The sequence below is a fragment of the Microcaecilia unicolor genome, chromosome 3, assembly GCF_901765095.1.
Source record: "Microcaecilia unicolor chromosome 3, aMicUni1.1, whole genome shotgun sequence".
NCBI classification, from domain to species: Eukaryota; Metazoa; Chordata; class Amphibia; order Gymnophiona; family Siphonopidae; genus Microcaecilia; species Microcaecilia unicolor.
The window spans coordinates 302,157,395-302,178,823 of NC_044033.1; the positions used below are offsets into that span (position 1 = coordinate 302,157,395).

At 41.2% G+C, this 21,429-nt stretch overlaps 1 protein-coding gene across 15 annotated transcripts in view; it reads right to left on the reverse strand.

The window, feature by feature from the left end:
• Nucleotides 1–775: 775 nt before the first annotated feature.
• SENP1 (SUMO specific peptidase 1) overlaps nucleotides 776–21,429 on the reverse strand; it is a 347,559-nt gene continuing 326,905 nt past the window's right edge. For 13 of the 15 annotated variants that reach the window (XM_030198243.1, XM_030198250.1, XM_030198244.1 and 10 more), the window contains 3 exons: nucleotides 7,765–7,849; nucleotides 5,953–6,048; nucleotides 776–4,119 (listed from right to left, as the gene is read on the reverse strand). In XM_030198243.1, the coding sequence (XP_030054103.1) occupies nucleotides 4,057–4,119; nucleotides 5,953–6,048; nucleotides 7,765–7,849 (244 nt within the window). In that variant the 3' untranslated portion in view covers nucleotides 776–4,056. Of the gene's footprint in view, nucleotides 4,120–5,952; nucleotides 6,049–7,764; nucleotides 7,850–21,429 lie in introns of those variants that run through there. The other 2 variants (XM_030198255.1, XM_030198254.1) reach the window with 1 other exon arrangement.

Below are 21,429 nucleotides of genomic sequence, written 5' to 3' on the forward strand. Positions count from 1 at the left end.
CTTCTCTACCTTGTTTCTTAAACCATGCAATATGATGATTACTAGAACTCAGATGCATGTAACTTCTTCTTACTTTTATGTACCAGGTCCAATTATCACCTCCACCATCGTTATATTATTTACCTGAGGAGCACCCCTTGAAAGGAGTCCAAAATTGCTATTTGATTCTGCAGATGAAATGCCCCAATCAACAGACAAACCGCCCACCACTAGCACCTTCTGTTCCAGTGCAAAATTATGTATATCGGCGATTGGTTCTCTATCCAGTTATCATCTGTGACCTAGGTCTGCTGATCATTGCAACGTACATAGCACATTTCTCCATTTCAACAATACTAGGTTATCTCCTTAACTCCATGTTTGTATTAATGTTATTCTTTACATAAAATGCTATTCTTCCACCTTTTCTTTCTATCTTTTCTGAATATATTATAGCCTGGTATGGCTGTATCCAATTTATGGAACTCACTGAACGTCAGCTCTGTAACCTGCCTACTCCATTAAGAAGACTTGTATGTCTGAAATTTTATATCCTTGGCTATGAGCATTTGTGCTTAGGAGCTAAATATCGCATTCCTTGTCTTTTGCCCTCGTCAATCTTTGTTACTTATAGACAGTCTCGTGTGAGTATCTTGTGCAAATCTCACCAAATATCATTTGAAGTTTTTTTCCCCCTGAGAGTTTCTCTTCAGCTATATCATATCCTGGAAATTAGTGAAAAAAAAGATTTGAAATAACAAGCTATAAGCAGTTTACAGATTTAAATGATCTTTATTTAAATTGCAATTTACTAGCTTAAACCAGACTCCCAGTAAATAAAATGAGCCATCAACTGCAATATAGCCAAACCATCTTAGATTAGACAAACTCACTAAAATCTCCAACAAAACATTACAAAAGGTATCAGTATAAACCACATGTAGAGAACACAATCAAGACAGACAAATTTCTGTATAAATGCTAGTTTACAGCTCCAAGGGAAACGTATAAAATCTTTGAAAATCTTTATAAAATATAAAATGACAATTTCTAATTTTACTCTCTCATGTAAAGAATACAAATTCAAGAAAAACAGTTTTTAATTTGAGTACTGCACTTACTTATGTTCCTGTGAAAAGGAGCAATATCTAGAATCACATACCTTCTTGTTTTTAGGTCCACAGGAGTGGACAACTAGAGTCAGAGTTCCAACCTAGTCAGGTTTTCAAGATTTCCACAACAAATATGCATGAGATTGATTTGAATGTACTGCTTCCACAGTATACAATAGATCTCATGCATATCTATTCTGGAAATTTGGATTGTGGTCCTCGAGGATCATGATTGTCCACCCCTGTTTTAGGAGGTAATTTCATAACAGGGCACCCATGTGAAACATCCAAAGAAGGCACCTATTTTATAAAGGCACCTATAGATCACAAGCTCTCCAAAAAAGGTCCTGTAATACAATAAAAATGAAAACAGAAAGGACCATCAAATGAGGGCAAAAGCCATCCTACAATATATGTAGAAGAAAACAGCTCCTTAAGCCCTAAAATCCTCATTGGTCCAATTGCTGTGCTTATAGTGCCCAAACCCTATTTTGACAAAGTATCCAAATTCAATATAATTTAAGTTTTAAGTCAATTATCTTGTATGTAGAACTCCAACATACTAACCATGATTCAATTATTCTATTTTAATCGAGCGGTGTACAGCAGCATTGTGAATAAGCAGTCATCAAAACTTTGCAGCCAAGTATTTTGAGGTGGATTCCCTGAAGAGCTGTAGCTCGAAACATGGTACTGTGTTAACAGCAGTAGAACTCTTGAGCATTTTGGAATGTGTCATACAAGATAAGTGACTTATTTGGACACTAATAAAATCGAGTTTGGTTCAATTATTGTGCACATAATTGTGTCCAATGAGGATTTTGGGGGGTTGTATTGTAGGGTGGCTCCTGCCCTCATCTGTTGGTCCTCTCTATTTTCAGTTTTATTCTATTAAAGGAATATGAGGGCATGTCATCTGTAGTTTTGTTATATTCCTTACATGCATTTTTGGGACTATTTATTTGCCATATTTTATAAAGGCAACATAGCAGTCTATGTGCTTTCAGGCTTGTACAACGACCCTATACTAGCATACAAATGCTTTCACACAAATTTACACTTGCTCCAAAGGTGTAAATGTGACACAAATTTACACCTGTTCCAAAGGTGTAAATGTGAGTGTGTGCTTTATACATCTACATATGTAAAGTATGAATGCATATATCATAACTCTGTCCCATTTCCACCCAAAAGACACTCTTTGAAACACATTCAGATCACACAAAAGAGTAATCTTGCAGTGTTCTTCTTTTTCTTGTATATGTATACCTGAGCACAATTTTAGAACAATCTTTCCACCAACAGCATAGCTAGAGGTGAATTTCTGGGTGGTCCCTGGGGTGGGCTCAAACATTTCCTTTCTACCCCATGCCCAGCGTTAAAAATATCTCAGTTGGCAGGGATCCCCAAGCCCGCCACCTGAGGATTCCCTCCATAGGATTGAAATGACAGGAGACCCCCCTCCACTGGCCATGTGAATACTGGGGAAGTCGGTGGCATGCTTCCATTCGCTGACACCTGTATCTCCCATGCATAGTCAATTCTTGCACAGTAACTAAGCATGCATGGGAGTTGCAGGCATTGGAGGATGTAGATGTGCTGCTGACTTCTCTAGTTTTGACAAGACCTGGAGCTTCCAGCGGAGGATGTCTTCAACTAGTGAGGCTTGAGGGTCTCTGCCAGCCACACTGAGGATATGTGCCGCCACTAGGTGAGGCTGAACCTAAATTAAGTGGGCTCCTGTCCACCTGGCCCCATCCTGGGCCTACACCACAGTTTTCCACATATAAATATACTTGACACATATAAAATATATGGCAAAAGGAAGCAAGTGCCTATTTTTTTTTTTACTGAAGTACTTGCTTCCTTTTGCCATTACAGGGCAGAACAAATTACAAAATATATTGACTGGGAAAAATACCCCCAAACAAAAACAGAACACTGCTTATCTAATCCTTTTTCACAACTACTTTAAAAAAAACCAGTACAAGAGGATTTATAGTTTGACTATCAAACTGAACTCTAGCACATTAAAAAAAAAAAAAAAAATTCAAAGAGTGGACTGGCTAGAAACATTAGGAAAACTGCAAAGCTGCCCATTTTTTTTTTTAAAGGTATTGCTTTCCTGGCTATGAGTTTACTACCACCAGTGCTTTATAAACCAATTTTGCGTTGATATAAAAAATATAAATGAGTTTTTAATAACATGACTAGAAGCTGGAAATGTATATCCCTTGGTTTCAGATTATATCCATATATGCTTTTGGGTGGGGATTTCAGTGATTGTGCTTTTGTATGGCCCACCATCGATGAGTGCTGAAGTAGTAGTTGTGTTGACTATGCTATTTCAGAAGTACAGAAAATTTTTTTTCCCTCACCCCTCCAGTGTTTGTAAAACAGACGACTCTAGATACGGTTACCATTTAAGTGCTGAATTACTAATTTTATTATTTTATTTAGGCAGGGTAAGACAGATACTGGTACAAATTGCTAACAATTTCCATTCATGACCCACATGATCCCCATTTTATTTTTATCATGCTGCACTGGACATGGCAATTTCCCATGTAGCCACCTCATTTGCTATTAGCAGATTCCCCTATTCTTGTATTGGATTAAAAAAATTCCTACATAAATGTCACCTGTCTGCACAGTTCATAAAAAGGAATAGCCTTGTCATTTCTAAGTCCTGTAACAAGAACCAATTTATTGGTTGATAAATGGATCAAAATTAATTTAAACATGGGGAAAGAAAAAGGGATTAAATTAAATCTGCTATGAGATTGAAGATAGAGCCATATATACAACAAATGCTGGCTGGCATCTGTGCTGGTCCATTTTCTAACAAGAATATCAACACAGGAAACGTCTTTTCATTCAGTGCTTGTGTGCAAGTACTTCTTGATTGCACCGTTAGTATGACCAGCCTCTCAATGCCTAGAGTCTGGACTTTGGCACTGTGAAATCAGAACAGCTTTTGGTGAAGAATCTCCCACACCATCTTCCTCCGAAAGTACGGCATGTGTTGCTAGAAAGAAAATTAAGAAGTGTTAAAATACATGTTCAAAACTGTGGTTATAATGAAATCAGTATACATAATTATACAAAGGTACTTATTTTGTACTCGATCTGCAGCCCCTCCTTACCTCTCTACCCTCATCTCCCTTTACGTTCCTACCCGTAACCTCCGCTCTCAAGACAAATCCCTCCTATCAGTTCATAGGTCACTTTTAGGTTACGTTAATCTAAGAACTAACATGTCAAGTCAAATTAGGAAAATGGTTTCTGGGGGATCCAGTGGATATTCATGCAGGCGTGAGTTTTTCTCAACCACAGATTCTTCGACAGGGTCTTTTTCACTTTCACTTTTGTCTTTTGCCCAGGTTGGTGGCCTCGGCGGTGCTCGTTGCACAGGATGTATATATGGCAATGTATTTAGCACCAACTATTCAGCTTGGAGAAGAGACAGCTGAGGGGAGACATGATAGAGGTATATAAAATAACGAGAAGAGTGGAACAGGTGGATGTGAAGCGTCTGTTCACGCTTTCCAAAAATACTAGGACTAGGGGGCATGCGATGAAACTACAGTGTAGTAAATTTAAAACAAATTGGAGAAAATGTTTCTTCACCCAACGCATAATTAAACTGTGGAATTCGTTGCCGGAGAACGTGGTGAAGGCGGTTAGCTTAGCAGAGTTTAAAAAGGGGTTGGACAGTTTCCTAAAGGACAAGTCCATAAACCGCTACTAAATGGACTTGGGAAAAATCCACAATTCCAGGAATAACATGTATAGAATGTTTGTACGTTTGGGAAGCTTGCCAGGTGCCCTTGGCCTGGATTGGCTGTTGTCATGGACAGGATGCTAGGCTCGATGGACCCTTGGTCTTTTCCCAGTATGGCATTACTTATGTACTTATGTACCCTTCTCCACCACCGCCAACTCCAGGCTCCGCCCTTTCTGCCTCACCTCACCCCATGCTTGGAACAAACTCCCTGAGCCCATACGCCAGGCCCCCTCCCTGCCCATCTTCAAATCATTGCTCAAAGCCCACCTCTTCAATGTCGCCTTCGGCACCTAACCACTACACCTCTACTCAGGAAATCTAGACTGCCCCAACTTGACATTTCGTCCATTAGATTGTAAGCTCCTTTGAGCAGGGACCGTCCTTCTTTGTTAATTTGTACAGCGCTGCGTAACCCTAGTATTTATTTATTTATTGCATTGTATCCCACATTTTCCCACCTATTTGCGGGCTCAGTGTGGCTTACAATACCTTGTGAAGGATGGAAATACATTGTTACAATACGATTATGGGTTACATTGTGAGGAGTTATGGGAAGACAAAGTCAAGTCAAAAATCGTGAGGGCGTGGAAACCATGTGAAGTTACAGTGGGGAAACGATAGGCGATAGAACAATTTAGTAGCGCTCTAGAAATGTTAAGTAGTAGTAGTAGTACCTGGGGCAACGGAGGGTTAAGTGACTTGCCCAGAGTCACAAGGAGCTCCAGTGGGAATCAAACCTGATCCCCCATTGCACTAAACATTAGGCAGCTACTCCACTTTTTGGATGTTCTGGCTTCACATCAGCTGTCCCTCATTCATCATAATACTATTTTTCCAGAACTACTATTTCCTTTATTTATTTTCTCCCCCTCCCCCGCTTCCTCCAATTCCCTCAATTATTACTTCACCTCCATACTGTGGTTTCACTTATTGCCTTTAAGGATGTCTTGCCTTCCCCCACAAGCATGTCGTAGGTCTTGATCTTCCTTCTTTTTGTATCTGGTTCCTCCCACCCCCTTGATCTGCTGCATCTCCCTAGTCCCACTTCAAACTGTGAGCTTAATCTCTCTTTACCTGGGTAAACGTGACAGGTTTATCTTTGGTAATGTAATCAGCATACTTGCAGGCAAACATCCCACAGTCACTTCCATTCATCTGCTGAGGGATTTCCTTTGTAAAAAAACAAAACAAAACCAAAAACAAATGATGCTTTAAAATGCAGTATTAGACATTCAGAAGTCAACTGAAAATGCAGGCTGTTACAATAATAAAACATTAAATGTTAGTCTGCACAAATACAGAATTTTCAAAACTGTTTTTTTTCTATTAATTCTGTACAAATGGGACTTATAGTTCAGCTGCTCTTGTAAGTGTCTGATACAGGACATAATGGATACTCATTACCAAAACCAATACTGTGCCTTTATATTAGCATTTGATGTATTTATACATTATATTTAGGATCCTCTCAGATTTGCACATTATCTCCAGACAGGCATCAACACATTTTAGATCCTTTGACACTACTCACTATGTGCACAGTTGATGCTGCAAGTTGTTAATCCTATATAATTATCACCTCCAACATTCTGTCTTGCTGTGTTCGTGACTTCTTCGGAGTTGGTCTGCTAGGCTCCGTAGCACAGGCTGACGTCAGCAAATGCATTGTGACGTCAACAACAGAACTCAGGGTAAAAAAACAAAACAAAACATGCCTCACAGCTGATCCAACCCCCCCCTCCCCAAACTGCCATACAGCTTGACAGCAACAAAAAAAAAAAAAAAAAAAAAAAAAAAGAAAAAAGGCTTGAGCCTGCCTGACGCCACTGACGTCAGGAAATAACCTGTTCTGGGCAGCGGGAGCAGGGAACCAGCGGAGCCGACACCCCCTCAAGCAGGGTGCACCCGGGTCGGACCGCCCCACCCTTACTATGCCACTGGTCAAGGGGAAGATGCTGGATAGAGGAGTAGAGAGGATAGGGAAGACAGGAGATACTGGATCAAGGAAGGATGGAAAGAAAGGAAATATGCTTGCTCAGGGAGAGAAGGGTTGATAGACATGGTGGGAGTAGGGTGACAGAAGGGAGATGCTGAATTGGGATGGGGAAGAGAGAGTGAGGGAGGAAACGACCCTGAAACTCGGAGGGAGGGAGGAAACGACCCTGAAACTCGGAGGGAGGAAGGGAGGGAGGAAACGACCCTGAAACTCGGAGGGAGGGAGGGAGGGAGGGAGGAAACGACCCTGAAACTCGGAGGGAGGGAGGGAGGGAGGAAACGACCCTGAAACTCGGAGGGAGGGGGGAAATGACCCTGAAACTAGGAGGGAGGGGACGGACCCTGGCACTGGGATGGAGGGGGCGGAACCCTGGAACACCCTCTCATTCTCACACACACACTCGCACCCAGTCTCACTCTCCCTCTATCACACACACACACTCGCACATTCACTCTCTCTCTCACAGAGTCACTCACATACACTCTCTCAAACATACACACTCCGAGGAAAACCTTGCTAGCGCCTGTTTCATTTGTGTCAGAAACGGGCCTTTTTTTACTAGTATAATACAACCTATCCAAAATCTGAACTGCTCAATTGTGATAAACTATTAGAAACCCCATGCAGTACCTGACAATCAGGTGCATGACAAAGGCTTTTCAAAAATATACCTACCGCACTGGGCTGAATAGCAAAATTCAGTCATAGCAGGTATTTTAACAAATAGATTCATGCACTAGCATACACAGAAGAACTCAACTTTTACAGCTTTTCACAGTTTGCAAACCCACTGACAGTTCTCACAAAGTCTTTTACATGTGTTCTTTGAAGACTATGCAAGAGTAGGGAACAGCTTTAACAAACTGCTAGCATCATATGTGAGAACCTACCTGGCTTCTTTTACAGGTCAACAGCCAACCATTAGTGTTGAATTCCTTCCCTTTCTTGTCCAAACTTTCTTGTTTTAAGTATTGCCTGCAACAATGAAGAGTACACAAAATCCATGTTACTCAAAGATCTGCTTTCACCTTTCTCCATATGAAAACTATATTTAAGTTTTATTCTCACTTAAAATGTTTAAAATAGTAATAAAAAAGGTTGATCCCAAAATCATACATATACTTTTGAATTTAAACCACTAAACATGCTGTCTGTGGCTTAAATTCAAAAGTTTATGTACGATTTTGGGATTATTATTTTGGATTCTGAGTGACTTTTCCCTTTGAGGTTAATTATTTATTTAAACAAAACAAAAAAAAAAGGTTAAACAAAAATTCTGTTTATTAAAATTTCCATGGTGCACTACACCTTAAGTACTGTGTGCAGTTCTTAGACACCATCTACTCCCTTGATATGCTGTCCTCACTTGGATTTCAAGGCTCTGTTCTTTCTTGGTTTCCTCTTATCTCTCCCATCACACTTTTAGTGTATGCTCTGGTGGATCCTCCTCCACTTCTATTCCACTGTCAGTTGGTGTGCCTCAAAGGTTGGTGTCCCGCCCTCGTGGAAAGGAAATTACATCAGAGGAAGGCGGGACGCTGAGAGGGCAGGGAAGCGATGAAGGCAGGACGCTGTGCTGAGAGGGCAGGGAAACGACGAGGAGGCGAGCCAGCCAGCCAGCCTGCTTGCTTGCTTGCTTGCTTGCTTGCTTGCTTGTTTGCTTGTTTGCTTGTTACTACCGCCGGTTCGCGCGGTGACTTCGGTAAATATTAGATTTGCAGGGGGCAGAACGGAAAGTTGGTGAGCTGAGGGCGGGCAGGTGGAGGCTGGGGCGAGTCACTGGACATGGCCGGGGGAGGATACGGGGGAAAAGGAGAATTGGAGGGGAGAGAAGAGAGAGGAAGGGAGACAAACATGGATGGAGGGGAGGGAAGAGAGAGGAAAGTGAGACAGACATGGATGGAGGGGAGAGAAGAGAGAGGAAGGGAGACAAACATGGATGGAGGGGAGGGAAGAGAAGAGAGAGGAAGGGAGACGAACATGGATGGAGGGGAGGGAAGAGAGAAGAAGGGAGACGAACATGGATGGAGGGGAGGGAAGAGAGAGGAAGTGAGATGAACATGGATGGATGAGAGGGAAGAGACAGGAAGGACAGGAGGTGCATATGGATCGAGGGGAGGGAAGAATAGGAAGGAGATGCATACTGACGGAGATGAGGGAAAGAGAAAAGAGGAGAAAAACTGCACATGGATGGAGAAAATAGGCAAAAACTGGATCCACTCTATACCTCCTCCAGTCAAGTCTGCGGAGGACCCAGCTTTTACCTATGGATGTAGAGCAAGAAATGAAGAAGAAAGGAGGAAAGTAAAGAAATAAATGGAAAGGAATCCCTGGAAACAGAGTTAAGGGAACAGAAAGAAAGCAGCAGAATCAGAGACTGGGACAGACATGATTAGAAAAACAAAGTCACTAGACAACAAAGGTAGAAAATATAATTTTATTTTCATTTTAGTGTTTGGAATGTCTAATTTGAGAATTTAAATCTGTAATCTTATTTTGCACTGGGTATACTGGAGCTGTAACATCTTACAGAAATTATTTATAATGAAAAAATTCAAGTTATTTTTTTCTCCTATACTGGTATAATATTTTCAATGATATGCGCCATGGTTGGTATAAGGGTGTGGCTACCATAGGGGCAGAGCCATAAGTGGTGGCCCTGCCCGTACACATACAGTACCTTTTTTTCCTACCAAAAAAAGCACTGGAGCTACTTATCTTTCCCGCTAAAACCACCTCTCCTCTTCCCCCATTCTCTATCTCTGTGGATAACTCTCAACCTCCCTGTCTCATCAGCTCGTAACCTTGAGGTCATCTTTGACTCCTCTCTCTTTTTCTGCACATATCCAACAGACTGCTAAAACCTGTCGTGTCGTTTCTTTCTCTATAACTTCACCAAAATTTCATCCCTTACTTTCTTAGCACACTACTAAAACCCTTATCCACACTCTTATCAACTCTCACTTAAGACTACTGTGACTTGCTTTGCACAGGTCTCCCACTAAGCCATCTCTCTCCAATCTGTTCAAAACTTTGCTGCACAACTTATATCCCACTTATATCACTATGCTCATATTAGCCCTCTCAAGTCACTTAATTTGCTCCCTATCCGTTTCCACATACAATTCAAACTTCTCTTATGGACTTAAAAGTGTATTCATTCTGCAGCTCTTAAGTACCTCTCTCCCTTCCACTCTTACCTCTCCTTACACGTCTCCCCCTGAACATTTATTGGTTGAATCTCTCTTATCTGTACCCTTCTCCTCCACTGCTAACTCCAGACTCCTTTCTTTTTATCTTGCTGAATCATATGTCTGGAGCAGACTTCCTGAATAAGCATGTCAAACTCCAGCTCTGGCCATTTTCAGATCTAGGGTAAAAGCTCACCTTTTTTAAGGCTGCTTTTAACTCCTAACTTGTATTCACTTGTATAGTACCCATGTCTGTTTTATAATTCTCATCTTTAGTAATTCCCTTATTTGTCCTGTTTCTGTCTTGATCAGATTGTAAGCTCTGTTGAGCAGGGAATGTCTCTTACACGTTCAGCATACAGTGCTACGTACATCTAGTAGCACTACATAAATAAGTAGTGGCAGTACAGAGTCAGCATGGGTTCACAGCCAAGGGAAGTCTTGCCTCACCAATTTGATTAATTTCTTTGAAGGCATGAATAAACATGTGGATAAAGGTGAGCTGGTTGATGTAGTGTATCTAGATTTTCAGAAAGCTTTTGATAAAGTTCCTCATGAGAGACTCCTGAGAAAATTAAAGAGCTATGGGATAGGAGGCAAGGTTATTGTGTGGATTAGGAATTGGTTATTGGGACAGAAAACAGAGGGTAGGGTTAAATGGTCATTTCTCTCAATGGAGGAGAGTGGACAGTGGCGTGTCGCAGGGATCTGTATTGGGACTGGTGCTATTTAACATTTATAAATTATATGGAAATCAGAACAGCGAGTGAGGTGATTAAAATTGCAGATGATACAAAACTATTCAAGGTTGTTAAAACACGTGCGGACTATGAAATACTGCAGGAAGACCTTAGGAAATTGAAAGACTGGGCATCCAAATGGCAGATGAAATTGAATGTGGATAAATGCGAGATGATGCACATTTGAAAGAATAATCCGATTCACAGCTACTTGATGCTAGGGTCCACCATGGAGATCAGCACTCAAGAAAAACTCAGTGTTTCATGGCAGCCAAAAAAAGCAAACAGGGTGCTAGGAATTATTAGGAAAGGGCAGTGGCGTACCAAGGGGGGGGGGGGGGGGGGGTGCGGGGGTGCACGCCTCTGGAGGGGTGCTGCGCGTCTGTCACCAACGCTCGTTCCCTGCTCCTTCTGCCCCGAACAGGTTACTTCCGGGGCAGAGGGAGCAGGGAACGAGCGATGCCGACAGGCGCGCGACCCCCCCCCCCCCCCCAAAGCAGGTGTGTCCGTCCGCCCTTTCGCCGGGGGGGGGGGGGGGTGGGGGTCACGCTGCACCCAGGGGGGGGGGGCGCACATTGGCGATCCACCCCGGGTGTCAGCCACCCTAGGAACGCCACTGGGAAAGGGATGGTGAATAAGACCGAAAATGCTATAATGCCTCTGTATCGCTCCATGGTGTGACTGCACCTTGAGTATTGCATACAGTTCTGGTCGTTGTATCTCAAAAATGATATAGCAGAATTAGAAAAGGTTCAAAGGAGAGCGACCAAAATGATAAAGGGGATGTAACTCCTCTCATATGAGGAAAGGGTGGGGCTCTTCAGCTTTGGAAAAGAGACGGATGAGGGGAGATATGACTGAGGTCTACAAATCCAGAGTGGTGTAGAATGAGTAGAAGTAAATTGATCTTTTTTTACTCATTCCAAAAGTACAAAGACTAGGGGACACTCAAGTTAGATGGAAATACTTCCTATATAATAATTTGCACCTCCGTCTGGCTGCCTGGGTTCGTAACATCTTTAAGAGGCTGACATCAGCCAGCCTCCAGGGTTAAAGGAAAGGGGAGGGGAAGTAGGTTTCGGTCTCTGAAGTTGAACAAGCAAAGGGGAGGAGGGGAAGATAACAGGTTTAACAGAGCTGTTTTAATAATAGAGATACTGAGAGCAAAGCTTTGATGGTGTCAGAATGGTCCCGTTCCTGCTGTCAGCTACTGTATGAGGCACACACACACTCTCTCTCTCTCTCACTATCACACACACACAGTCTCTCTGTCTCACATACTCTCTCTCCTAACAGTTCCCTTAAAAACATAATTGCCATTACATGATAACCTTGCTAGCACCCGTTTCATTTGTTTGAGAAACGGGTCTTTTTTACTAGTTTAAAATAAATAGGAGGAAATATTTTTTCACTAAACGAATAGTAAAGCTCTGGAACTCTTTGCCAGAGCATGTAGTAACAGCGGTTAGCGTACCTTGGTTTAAAAAAAGGTTTGGACAAATTCTTGGAGAAAAAGTCTACAGTTTGCTATTGAGACAGACATGGGAAAGCAACTGATTGCCCTGGGATTAGTAGCATGGAATGCTGCTGCTGATTGGGTTTCTGCCAGGTACTTGTGACCTGGCTTGGCCACTGTTTGGAAAACAGGATACTGAGCTAGACGGACCATTGGCCTGACTCAGTATGGCTACTCTTATGTTCATCTCAAAGGAAACAGAACTAAAAAGGGATGTAAGAAGAAAACCAACATGATAAAAAGGGAAAAGAACAGATCCTTTAAGGAAAAAGGGTAAACATTTTTAGGGATGATCATCTTGGAAAAATATGATACTGGTTATGAAATTATGAGTGGGGTGAAATAGTAAAATAGGGAACTGTTTCATTTTTCAAGCACTGAAACAAAACACTAACAACCAGCAGACTGAAAACAAATTACAGAAAGTATTTTGTTCATGTAGCCATAATTAAACTGTGGAATCTGTTGCCAAAGGATATAGACAAGGGAACTAAATATTACAGGGTTCAAGAGTTCTGGAGGAAAGGTCTATAAAAAGTTATTAGCCACGTAGACTTGGGAAAGTCATCTCTTAACCCTTAAACTAAGCTATACGTAATTTAATTTTTGGAATCTTCTAAGTACTTGTGACTCAGACTGGCCACAGTTAAAGACAGACTGGGCTTGGACTATTTGTTTAAATATTTATAACCCACCTAACTCCCATAAAGTCCTTGGTCTGACTCGGCACAAAACTTTCTATATTCTTTTCCAAAGTAAATTTCAGGTGAACTATTCTAGGCAGGCCTAGCTGAATTAGACAAACTAGGCAATCACATAAGGTGGCAGCAAATTGCAGCTGCAATCAAAGAAAATAGATCTTCACAGCAACACAAAATCAGGGAATAATTCTGGATCCATAAAACCATTTAGTTAAAAATTATGGGGTGTAGAGAATCAGCATGTACTCTTCACTGATCCTTCTTGCAGAAATAGTGTTGAAGAAACAGGTTTTCTAAGTAAGAAATTTCACTAATCCTTTGCCCATTGGCTCAAAGGAAAGAACATGAGTGTGTGAGGACTATGTAGACATCCCAGGTGGGAGCTGTAGGGCACAGAAAGCAAAGAGTTCATTAACCCCTTCATGAACTCTGCAACCAAATGGATAGCCTGAAATCAACTACCTATGATTATGTTAGGTGGAGCCCAACAGTAGTGGACTAAAATCCAAGAAGTGGAAGAGGTACTGGAAAAGTGTTAGCACAAGAGAAAGGATCATATACTGATGAACATTGCACCAGTGGATAAAATGCCTCCATTTAAAATTATCAGACTTCCTTGTAACAACCTAGCATGCAGCAACTAGGAGGTCCTGAATCTTCTGAGATACCTGAGAAGCTAACATTCACCTTTAAAAAAAAAAAGTATGTTTTTATTTTACAATACAGTCACTACAACATGGAATAGACAATACTCATAAGGAATCCCAGTGAAATTCTGTAGTCATACCGCAGAGATGTATCAAAGTACATGAAAATTACATAAAAATGAAGTGGTTCCATAACAGTATGAAAAATTTGCATTCCAAACTCATAACAATGTTGAACAAAAGAGGAAAAAAAAAAAGAGGGTAAAATAAAAACAAAACAACATCTAGCCGACCGATTGAAACATCTGAAACAGCTATAAATGAATGATAATGGAAAAAAGAACAGGACTAGGCCAATTTGGACTTTAATTATTTTGATTTTCCTCTTCTTTAATCTCCTCATGTTTACTAAACCACTCCCCCAGACTGTCTTTTTGTGGTCTAAGGAAGAGTTAAATTGTTACAACTTGTAATTTTTTTTTCTTATATACTAATTCCTCTACATTGCTTAAACTTTTGTTTGTAAAAATTAAAATTCAATACATAAATTAAAAAAAAAATAAAGGGTAAAATGTACATAAAACACACATGAAATCTTTGAATAAAAACTAGCCTTGACATAGGGAATAGTGGGTAATTGTGAGGGGGAGGGGGGCAAGGGGATGGGATTTGATATACCAACTTAAGCCCCAAGAGACTATAGTGGCCTACCCTGAAATCAGACGAAAAGGATGTGCAGCACACCCCTCTACAACATTATCAAGTACCTGAGCCTTCGCCCAAGAAGTTTAGCAATGGCTGCCAAAGTCTCTTCTATATCTCCAGTTTATTCATTAACATGGTTCTAAACTGCTCACCCTCCACAACTGTTTTCAATATTTTTATCCAGTCTGTAGCAGCAGGGGCAAGCTAGTCTTTCCATCTGGCCAGAATTGTTTTCTGTATTCTAGACTGAAGTAATTTATTCAGCTATCTGGTGCTGAGGTCACATGTAGTATTGCAATAAAGATTTTGTTATTTTGTTTCCTGTGATTTGATTAAGTTCCAAACCTTGTTCCAAAAGTCTTATATAAATTAACAGTCCTAACGGAAGGCAAAAACTATCCACTTTTCTACACTGCCTCCAACATTGATCAGATTGTTTTTTATACATCTTGCAAAGTTTCAATGGAGTGAGATTGACATATTGCAAAGCTTTTAACTGTGAAACTTGATGAAAGTGTAGATGTTGCGAGCTTAGTATAGTTTTGAGTTATTACCTCCTACTGATCTGAGAAAAAAAGCTGTTGCACCTCTTCCTATAAATGTTATAATACTATTATAATGGAGTATGTTTTTCTTTGCTTACAGTAGACTTGACCCTGACGCAATTGCAAAACATGCTGCATGTTGGTTTTTGTCACCATTAACAGTAAACTGCTGTCAAGCTACCATTGAAAGCTAAGTTAAATTAAAAAGATATGTTTTGGGAAAGGTTAATGGTGGGACCAATGAGGAGCCAATGGCGCACTAAGAATTTAGAGCTCATGTCTCTTGACAAATGAACTGCTGCCATTCTACACATTGAGCTACTGAGGTCCGTTAGTGAGTGAAGATTATTGAAGTTATTATACTTGTGGAGAATCTAAAGAATTTCAGAAATATAAAATGTAAGAGGTATAAGGGAAGACATCATATTCTTAATTGATGGCGCTGGGCAAATGCTGTATTGAGTAGATGAGTCTATAAAGCCCCCATCTTTGGATATGAGATTGAAAGCATTTTGAGTCCATACATTTGATGCACCTCTTCCCATTGCAACCTGTAACTATCTCTACATGACCCACTGATGTAAAGAATTCTATAAAAAGTGGCTATAAAGCTCTTTAAGGATTTAACTTTCTGATTGAATGTTTCTACAGGATTCAATTCTCTTAGAAACTCTTTTGTGCGTCTGTACAAAACGAACAGGAGGGTATCAAAAGGGTTTGACAGAAGCTTACACTTCTCCATAATTTGTGCCGTCAAGAACTAAACAAACAAAAAGCACCAAGAGCCTTCAAAAAAAGGGAACAGACCTTTAGTTCATGAACCTGACACGGACCTTTGTTCAGCACACAGGACCGCATCAGGGGTCATTAAAGCAAATGGATGTCAAATTTGCTAAACCTGATTCAGGGTAAATGGCGTCATTTCTTTCGGAGAATGCCGACTTGGTGTTTCAAGGCAGAACATCATTGGGTGCTACAATAGTCATTTACCCTGAATTGGGTTTAGCAAATTTGGCATCTGTTTGCTTTAACAACCCCGATGCAGGCGATGTGTGCAAAACATAGCATGTGTCGGGTTCATGAATTACAGATCTGTTCCTATTTTTGAAGGCTCTTGGTGCTTTTTGTTTGTTGTGCTTTGATACACACTGTTGCTATGCTAGTCAAGAACTAGCCATTTTTTATGAAATCAATAACACTAGGGATATTGTTCCACTGTAGACAGTCAGATCAACTTGGCTCTCAAACCTAGAAGGGAATAATAAGTTACCCAGTATATTTGTTAGGGGAGATAACATTTTATTTAAGGATACAATCATGTTCCATACAAAACATGTTGACTGTGGCACAGGATAACCAGTGGGACAATGTCATACTGGGGAACAAATTATATCGTAGTGATAGGGTGGATCAAACTGGTGGAGGGGTAGCATATATTAACGAGAGCCTTGAATCAAATAGATTGAAAATTCTGCAGGAAACAAAACACATCTTGGAATCACTATGGATTGAAATTCCATGTGTAAAGGGGAAAAGGAAAGTGATAGGAGTGTACTCTACCATCTGCCTGGCCAGGATGAACAGATGGATGCAGAAATGTTAAAGGAAATTAGGGACGCAAACAAACTGGGCAACACAATAATAATGGGTGATTTAAATTACCCTGATACTGACTGGGTAAACGTAACATCGGGGAATGCTAGAGAAGTAAAATTCCTTGACAAAATCAAGGACTGCTTTTATGGAGCAGCTGGTACAGGAGTTACATAAGTACATAAGTAATGCCTTACTGGGAAAAGACCAAGGGTCCATCGAGCCCAGCATCTTGTCCACAACAGCGGCCAATCCAGGCCAAGGGCACCTGGCAAGCTTCCCAAACGTACAAACATTCTATACATGTTATTCCTGGGATTTTGGATTTTTCCAAGTCCGTTTAGTAGCGGTTTATGGACTTGTCCTTTAGGAAACCGTCCAACCCCTTTTTAAACTCTGCTAAGCTAACCGCCTTCACCACATTTTCCGGCAATGAATTCCAGAGTTTAATTACACGTTGGGTGAAGAAAAATTTTCTCTGATTTATTTTAAATTTACTACACTGTAGTTTAATCGCATGCCCCCTAGTCCTAGTATTTTTGGAAAGCGTGAACAGACGCTTCACATCCACCTGTTCCACTCTACTCATTATTTTATATACCTCTATCATGTCTCCCCTCAGCCGTCTCTTCTCCAAGCTGAATAGCCCTAGCCTCCTTAGTCTTTCTTCATAGGGAAGTCGTCCCATCCCCGCTATCATTTTAGTCGCCCTTCGCTGCACCTTTTCCAATTCTACTATATCTTTCTTGAGATGCAGCGACCAGAATTGAACACAATACTCAAGGTGCGGTCACTCCATGGAGCGATACAACGGCATTATAACATCCTCACACCTGTTTTCCATACTTTTCCTAATAATACCCAACATTCTATTCCCAGAGTATTAATAGAACTAAAAAATGAACTTGCGGAGCTACTGTTAGAAATATGCAATCTGTCCCTAAAATCGAGTGTAATACCGGAAGACTGGAGGGTAGCCAATGTTACTCCAATTTTTAAGAAAGGTTCCAGAGGAGATCCGGGAAATTATAGACCGGTGAGTCTGACGTCGGTGCCGGGCAAGATGGTGGAGGCTATTATTAAGAATAAAATTGCAGAGCATATACAAAAACATGGACTGATGAGACAAAGTCAGCACGGATTTAGTGAAGGGAAGTCTTGCCTCACCAATCTAATGCATTTTTTTGAGGGGGTAAGCAAACATGTGGACAATGGGGAGCCGGTTGATATTGTATATCTGGATTTTCAGAAGGCGTTTGACAAAGTGCCGCACGAAAGACTCCTGAAGAAATTGCAGAGTCATGGAATCGGAGGTAGGGTATTATTATGGATTAAGAACTGGTTGAAAGATAGGAAGCAGAGAGTAGGATTGCGTGGCCAGTATTCTCAGTGGAGGAGGGTAGTTAGTGGGGTCCCACAGGGGTCTGTGCTGGGTCCGTTGCTTTTTAATGTATTTATAAATGACCTAGAGATGGGAATAACTAGTGAGGTAATTAAATTCGCCGATGACACAAAATTATTCAGGGTCGTCAAGTCGCAGGAGGAATGTGAACGATTACAGGAGGACCTTGCGAGACTGGGAGAATGGGCGTGCAAGTGGCAGATGAAGTTCAATGTTGACAAGTGCAAAGTGATGCATGTGGGTAAGAGGAACCCGAATTATAGCTACGTCTTGCAAGGTTCCGCGTTAGGAGTTACGGATCAAGAAAGGGATCTGGGTGTCGTCGTCGATGATACGCTGAAACCTTCTGCTCAGTGTGCTGCTGCGGCTAGGAAAGCGAATAGAATGTTGGGTGTTATTAAGAAGGGTATGGAGTCCAGGTGTGCGGATGTTATAATGCCGTTGTATCGCTCCATGGTGCGACCGCACCTGGAGTATTGTGTTCAGTACTGGTCTCCGTATCTCAAAAAAGATATAGTAGAATTGGAAAAGGTACAGCGAAGGGCGACGAAAATGATAGTGGGGATGGGACGACTTTCCTATGAAGAGAGGCTGAGAAGGCTAGGGCTTTTCAGCTTGGAGAAGAGACGGCTGAGGGGAGATATGATAGAAGTGTATAAATAATGAGTGGAATGGATCGGGTGGATGTGAAGCGACTGTTCACGCTATCCAAAAATACTAGGACTAGAGGGCATGAGTTGAAGCTACAGTGTGGTAAATTTAAAACGAATCGGAGAAAATTTTTCTTCACCCAACGTGTAATTAGACTCTGGAATTCATTGCCGGAGAACGTGGTACGGGCGGTTAGCTTGACGGAGTTTAAAAAGGGGTTAGATAGATTCCTAAAGGACAAGTCCATAGACCGCTATTAAATGGACTGGAAAAATTCCTCATTTTTAGGTATAACTTGTCTGGAATGTTTTTACGTTTGGGGAGCGTGCCAGGTGCCCTTGACCTGGATTGGCCACTGTCGGTGACAGGATGCTGGGCTAGATGGACCTTTGGTCTTTCCCAGTATGGCACTACTTATGTACTTATGTACTTTCCTAGCCGCAGCAGCACACTGAGCAGAAGGTTTCAGTGTGTTATCGACGACGACACCCAGATCCCTTTCTTGGTCCGTAACTCCTAACGTGGAACCTTGCATGACGTAGCTATAATTCGGGTTCTTTTTTCCCACATGCATCACCTTGCACTTGCTCACATTAAGCGTCATCTGCCATTTAGCCGCCCAGTCTCCCAGTCTCGTAAGGTCCTCTTGTAATTTTTCATAATCCTGTCGCGAGTTAACGACTTTGAATAACTTTGTCTCATCAGCAAATTTAATTACCTCGCTAGTTACTCCCATCTCTAAATCATTTATAAATATATTAAAAAGCAGCGGTCCTAGCACAGACCCCTGAGGAACCCCACTAACTACCCGTCTCCATTGTGAATACTGCCCATTTAACCCCACTCTCTGTTTCCTATCCTTCAACCAGTTTTTAATCCACAATAGGACATTTCCTCCTATCCCATGACCCTCCAATTTCCTCTATAGCCTTTCATGAGGTACCTTGTCAAACGCCTTTTGAAAATCCAGATACACAATATCAACCGGCTCCCCTTTGTCCACATGTTTGTTTACTCCTTCAAAGAATTGAAGTAAATTGGTCAGGCAAGATTTCCCCACACAACGGTCAGTTGATGAGAGAAGGAAAAATTCTAGACCAAGTCCTTAGTGGAGCGCATGATCTGGTGTGGGAGGTAATGGTGCTGGGGCTGCTTGATAACAGTGATCATAATTTGATCGGATTTGATATTAGCTTTTAAGTAAGTACACATAACATTAGCGTTTTAACTTTAAAAAAAGGAGACTGATAAAATGAGAACAGTGGAAAAAAAAAATCTTAGAGGAGAATCTGCGAGGGTCAAAAATTTACATCAGGCGTGGATGCTGTTCAAAAACACCATCCTGGAAGCCCAAGCCAAATATATTCCGCATATTAAAAAAACAAAGAGGACGGAAGACCAAATGACAGCCGGCATGGTTAAAAAGCGTGAAGGAAGCTATCGGAGCTAAAAGAAAATCCTTCAGAAAATAGGAGGAACAGACTGAAAATACTAAGAAACAGCATAAGGAATGTCAAGTCAAATGCAAAGCGCTGATAAGGAAGGCTAAGGAGGACTTCAAAAGAAATATTGTGTTGCAGGCAAAAACACATAGTAAAAATTTTTTTTAGGTATATTAAAAACAGGAAGCCGGCAAAAGAATCGGTTGGACCGCTAAATGACCAAGGGGTAAAAGGGGCGATCGGGGAAGACAAAGCTATAGCGGTGAGATTAAATCCATTCTTTGCTTTGGTCTTCACCGAGGAAGATTTGGGAGAGATACCGGTGCCGGAAATGGTATTCGAAGCTGATGAGTCGGAAAAACTGAATGAATTCTCTATAAACCTTGTAGAATGTAATGAATTCTCTATAAACCTTGTAGAATGTAATGGGGAGGTTCTACCAATTGAAGAGTAGCAAGTCTCCTGGACCGGATGGTATTCATCCCAGAGTACTGATAGAACTGAAAAATGAGCTTGCGGAGCTATTGTTAGTAATATATAATTTATCCTTAAAAATCCAGCGTGGTACCGGAAGATTGGAGGTTGGCCAATGTAACGCCGATTTTTAAAAAAGGTTCCAGAGGAGATCCGGGAAATTATAGACTGGTGAGTCTGATGTCGGTGCCGGGCAAAATGGTAGAGACAATTATAAAGAATAAAATTACACAGCATATTCAAAAGCATGGATTATGAGACAAAGCCAACATGAATTTAGTGAAGGGAAATCTTGCCTCACCAATCTATTACATTTCTTTGAAGGGGTGAACAAACATGTGGAAAAAGGTGAGCAGATCGATATGTATCTGGATTTTCAGAAGGCGTTTGACAAAGTACCTCATGAAAGACTCCAGAGGAAATTGGAGAGTCATGGAATAGGAGGTAGTGTCCTATTGTGGATTAAAAACTGGTTAAAAGATAGAAAACAGAGTAGGGTTAAATGGTCAGTATTCTCAATGGAGAAGGGTAGTTAGTGGGGTTCCCCAGGGGTCTGTGCTCGGACCGCTGCTTTTTAACATATTTATAAATTACCTAGACATGGGAGTAACTAGAGAGGTGATTAAATTTGCTGACGACACCAATTTATTCAAAGTTGTTAAATCATGGGAGGATTGTGAAAAATTACAAGAGGACCTTACGAGACTGGGTGTCTAAACGGCAGATGATGTTTAAAGTGAGCAAGTGCAAAGTGATGCATGTGGGAAAGAGGAACTCGAATTACAGCTGTGTCATGCAAGGTTCCATGTTAGGAGTCATTGACCAAGAAAGGGATCTAGGTGTCATCGTTGATAGATTGAAACCTTCTGCTCAGTGTGCTGCTGCGGCTAAGAAAGCAAATAGAATGTTAGGTATTATTAGGAAAGGCATGGGAAAACAAAAACGAGG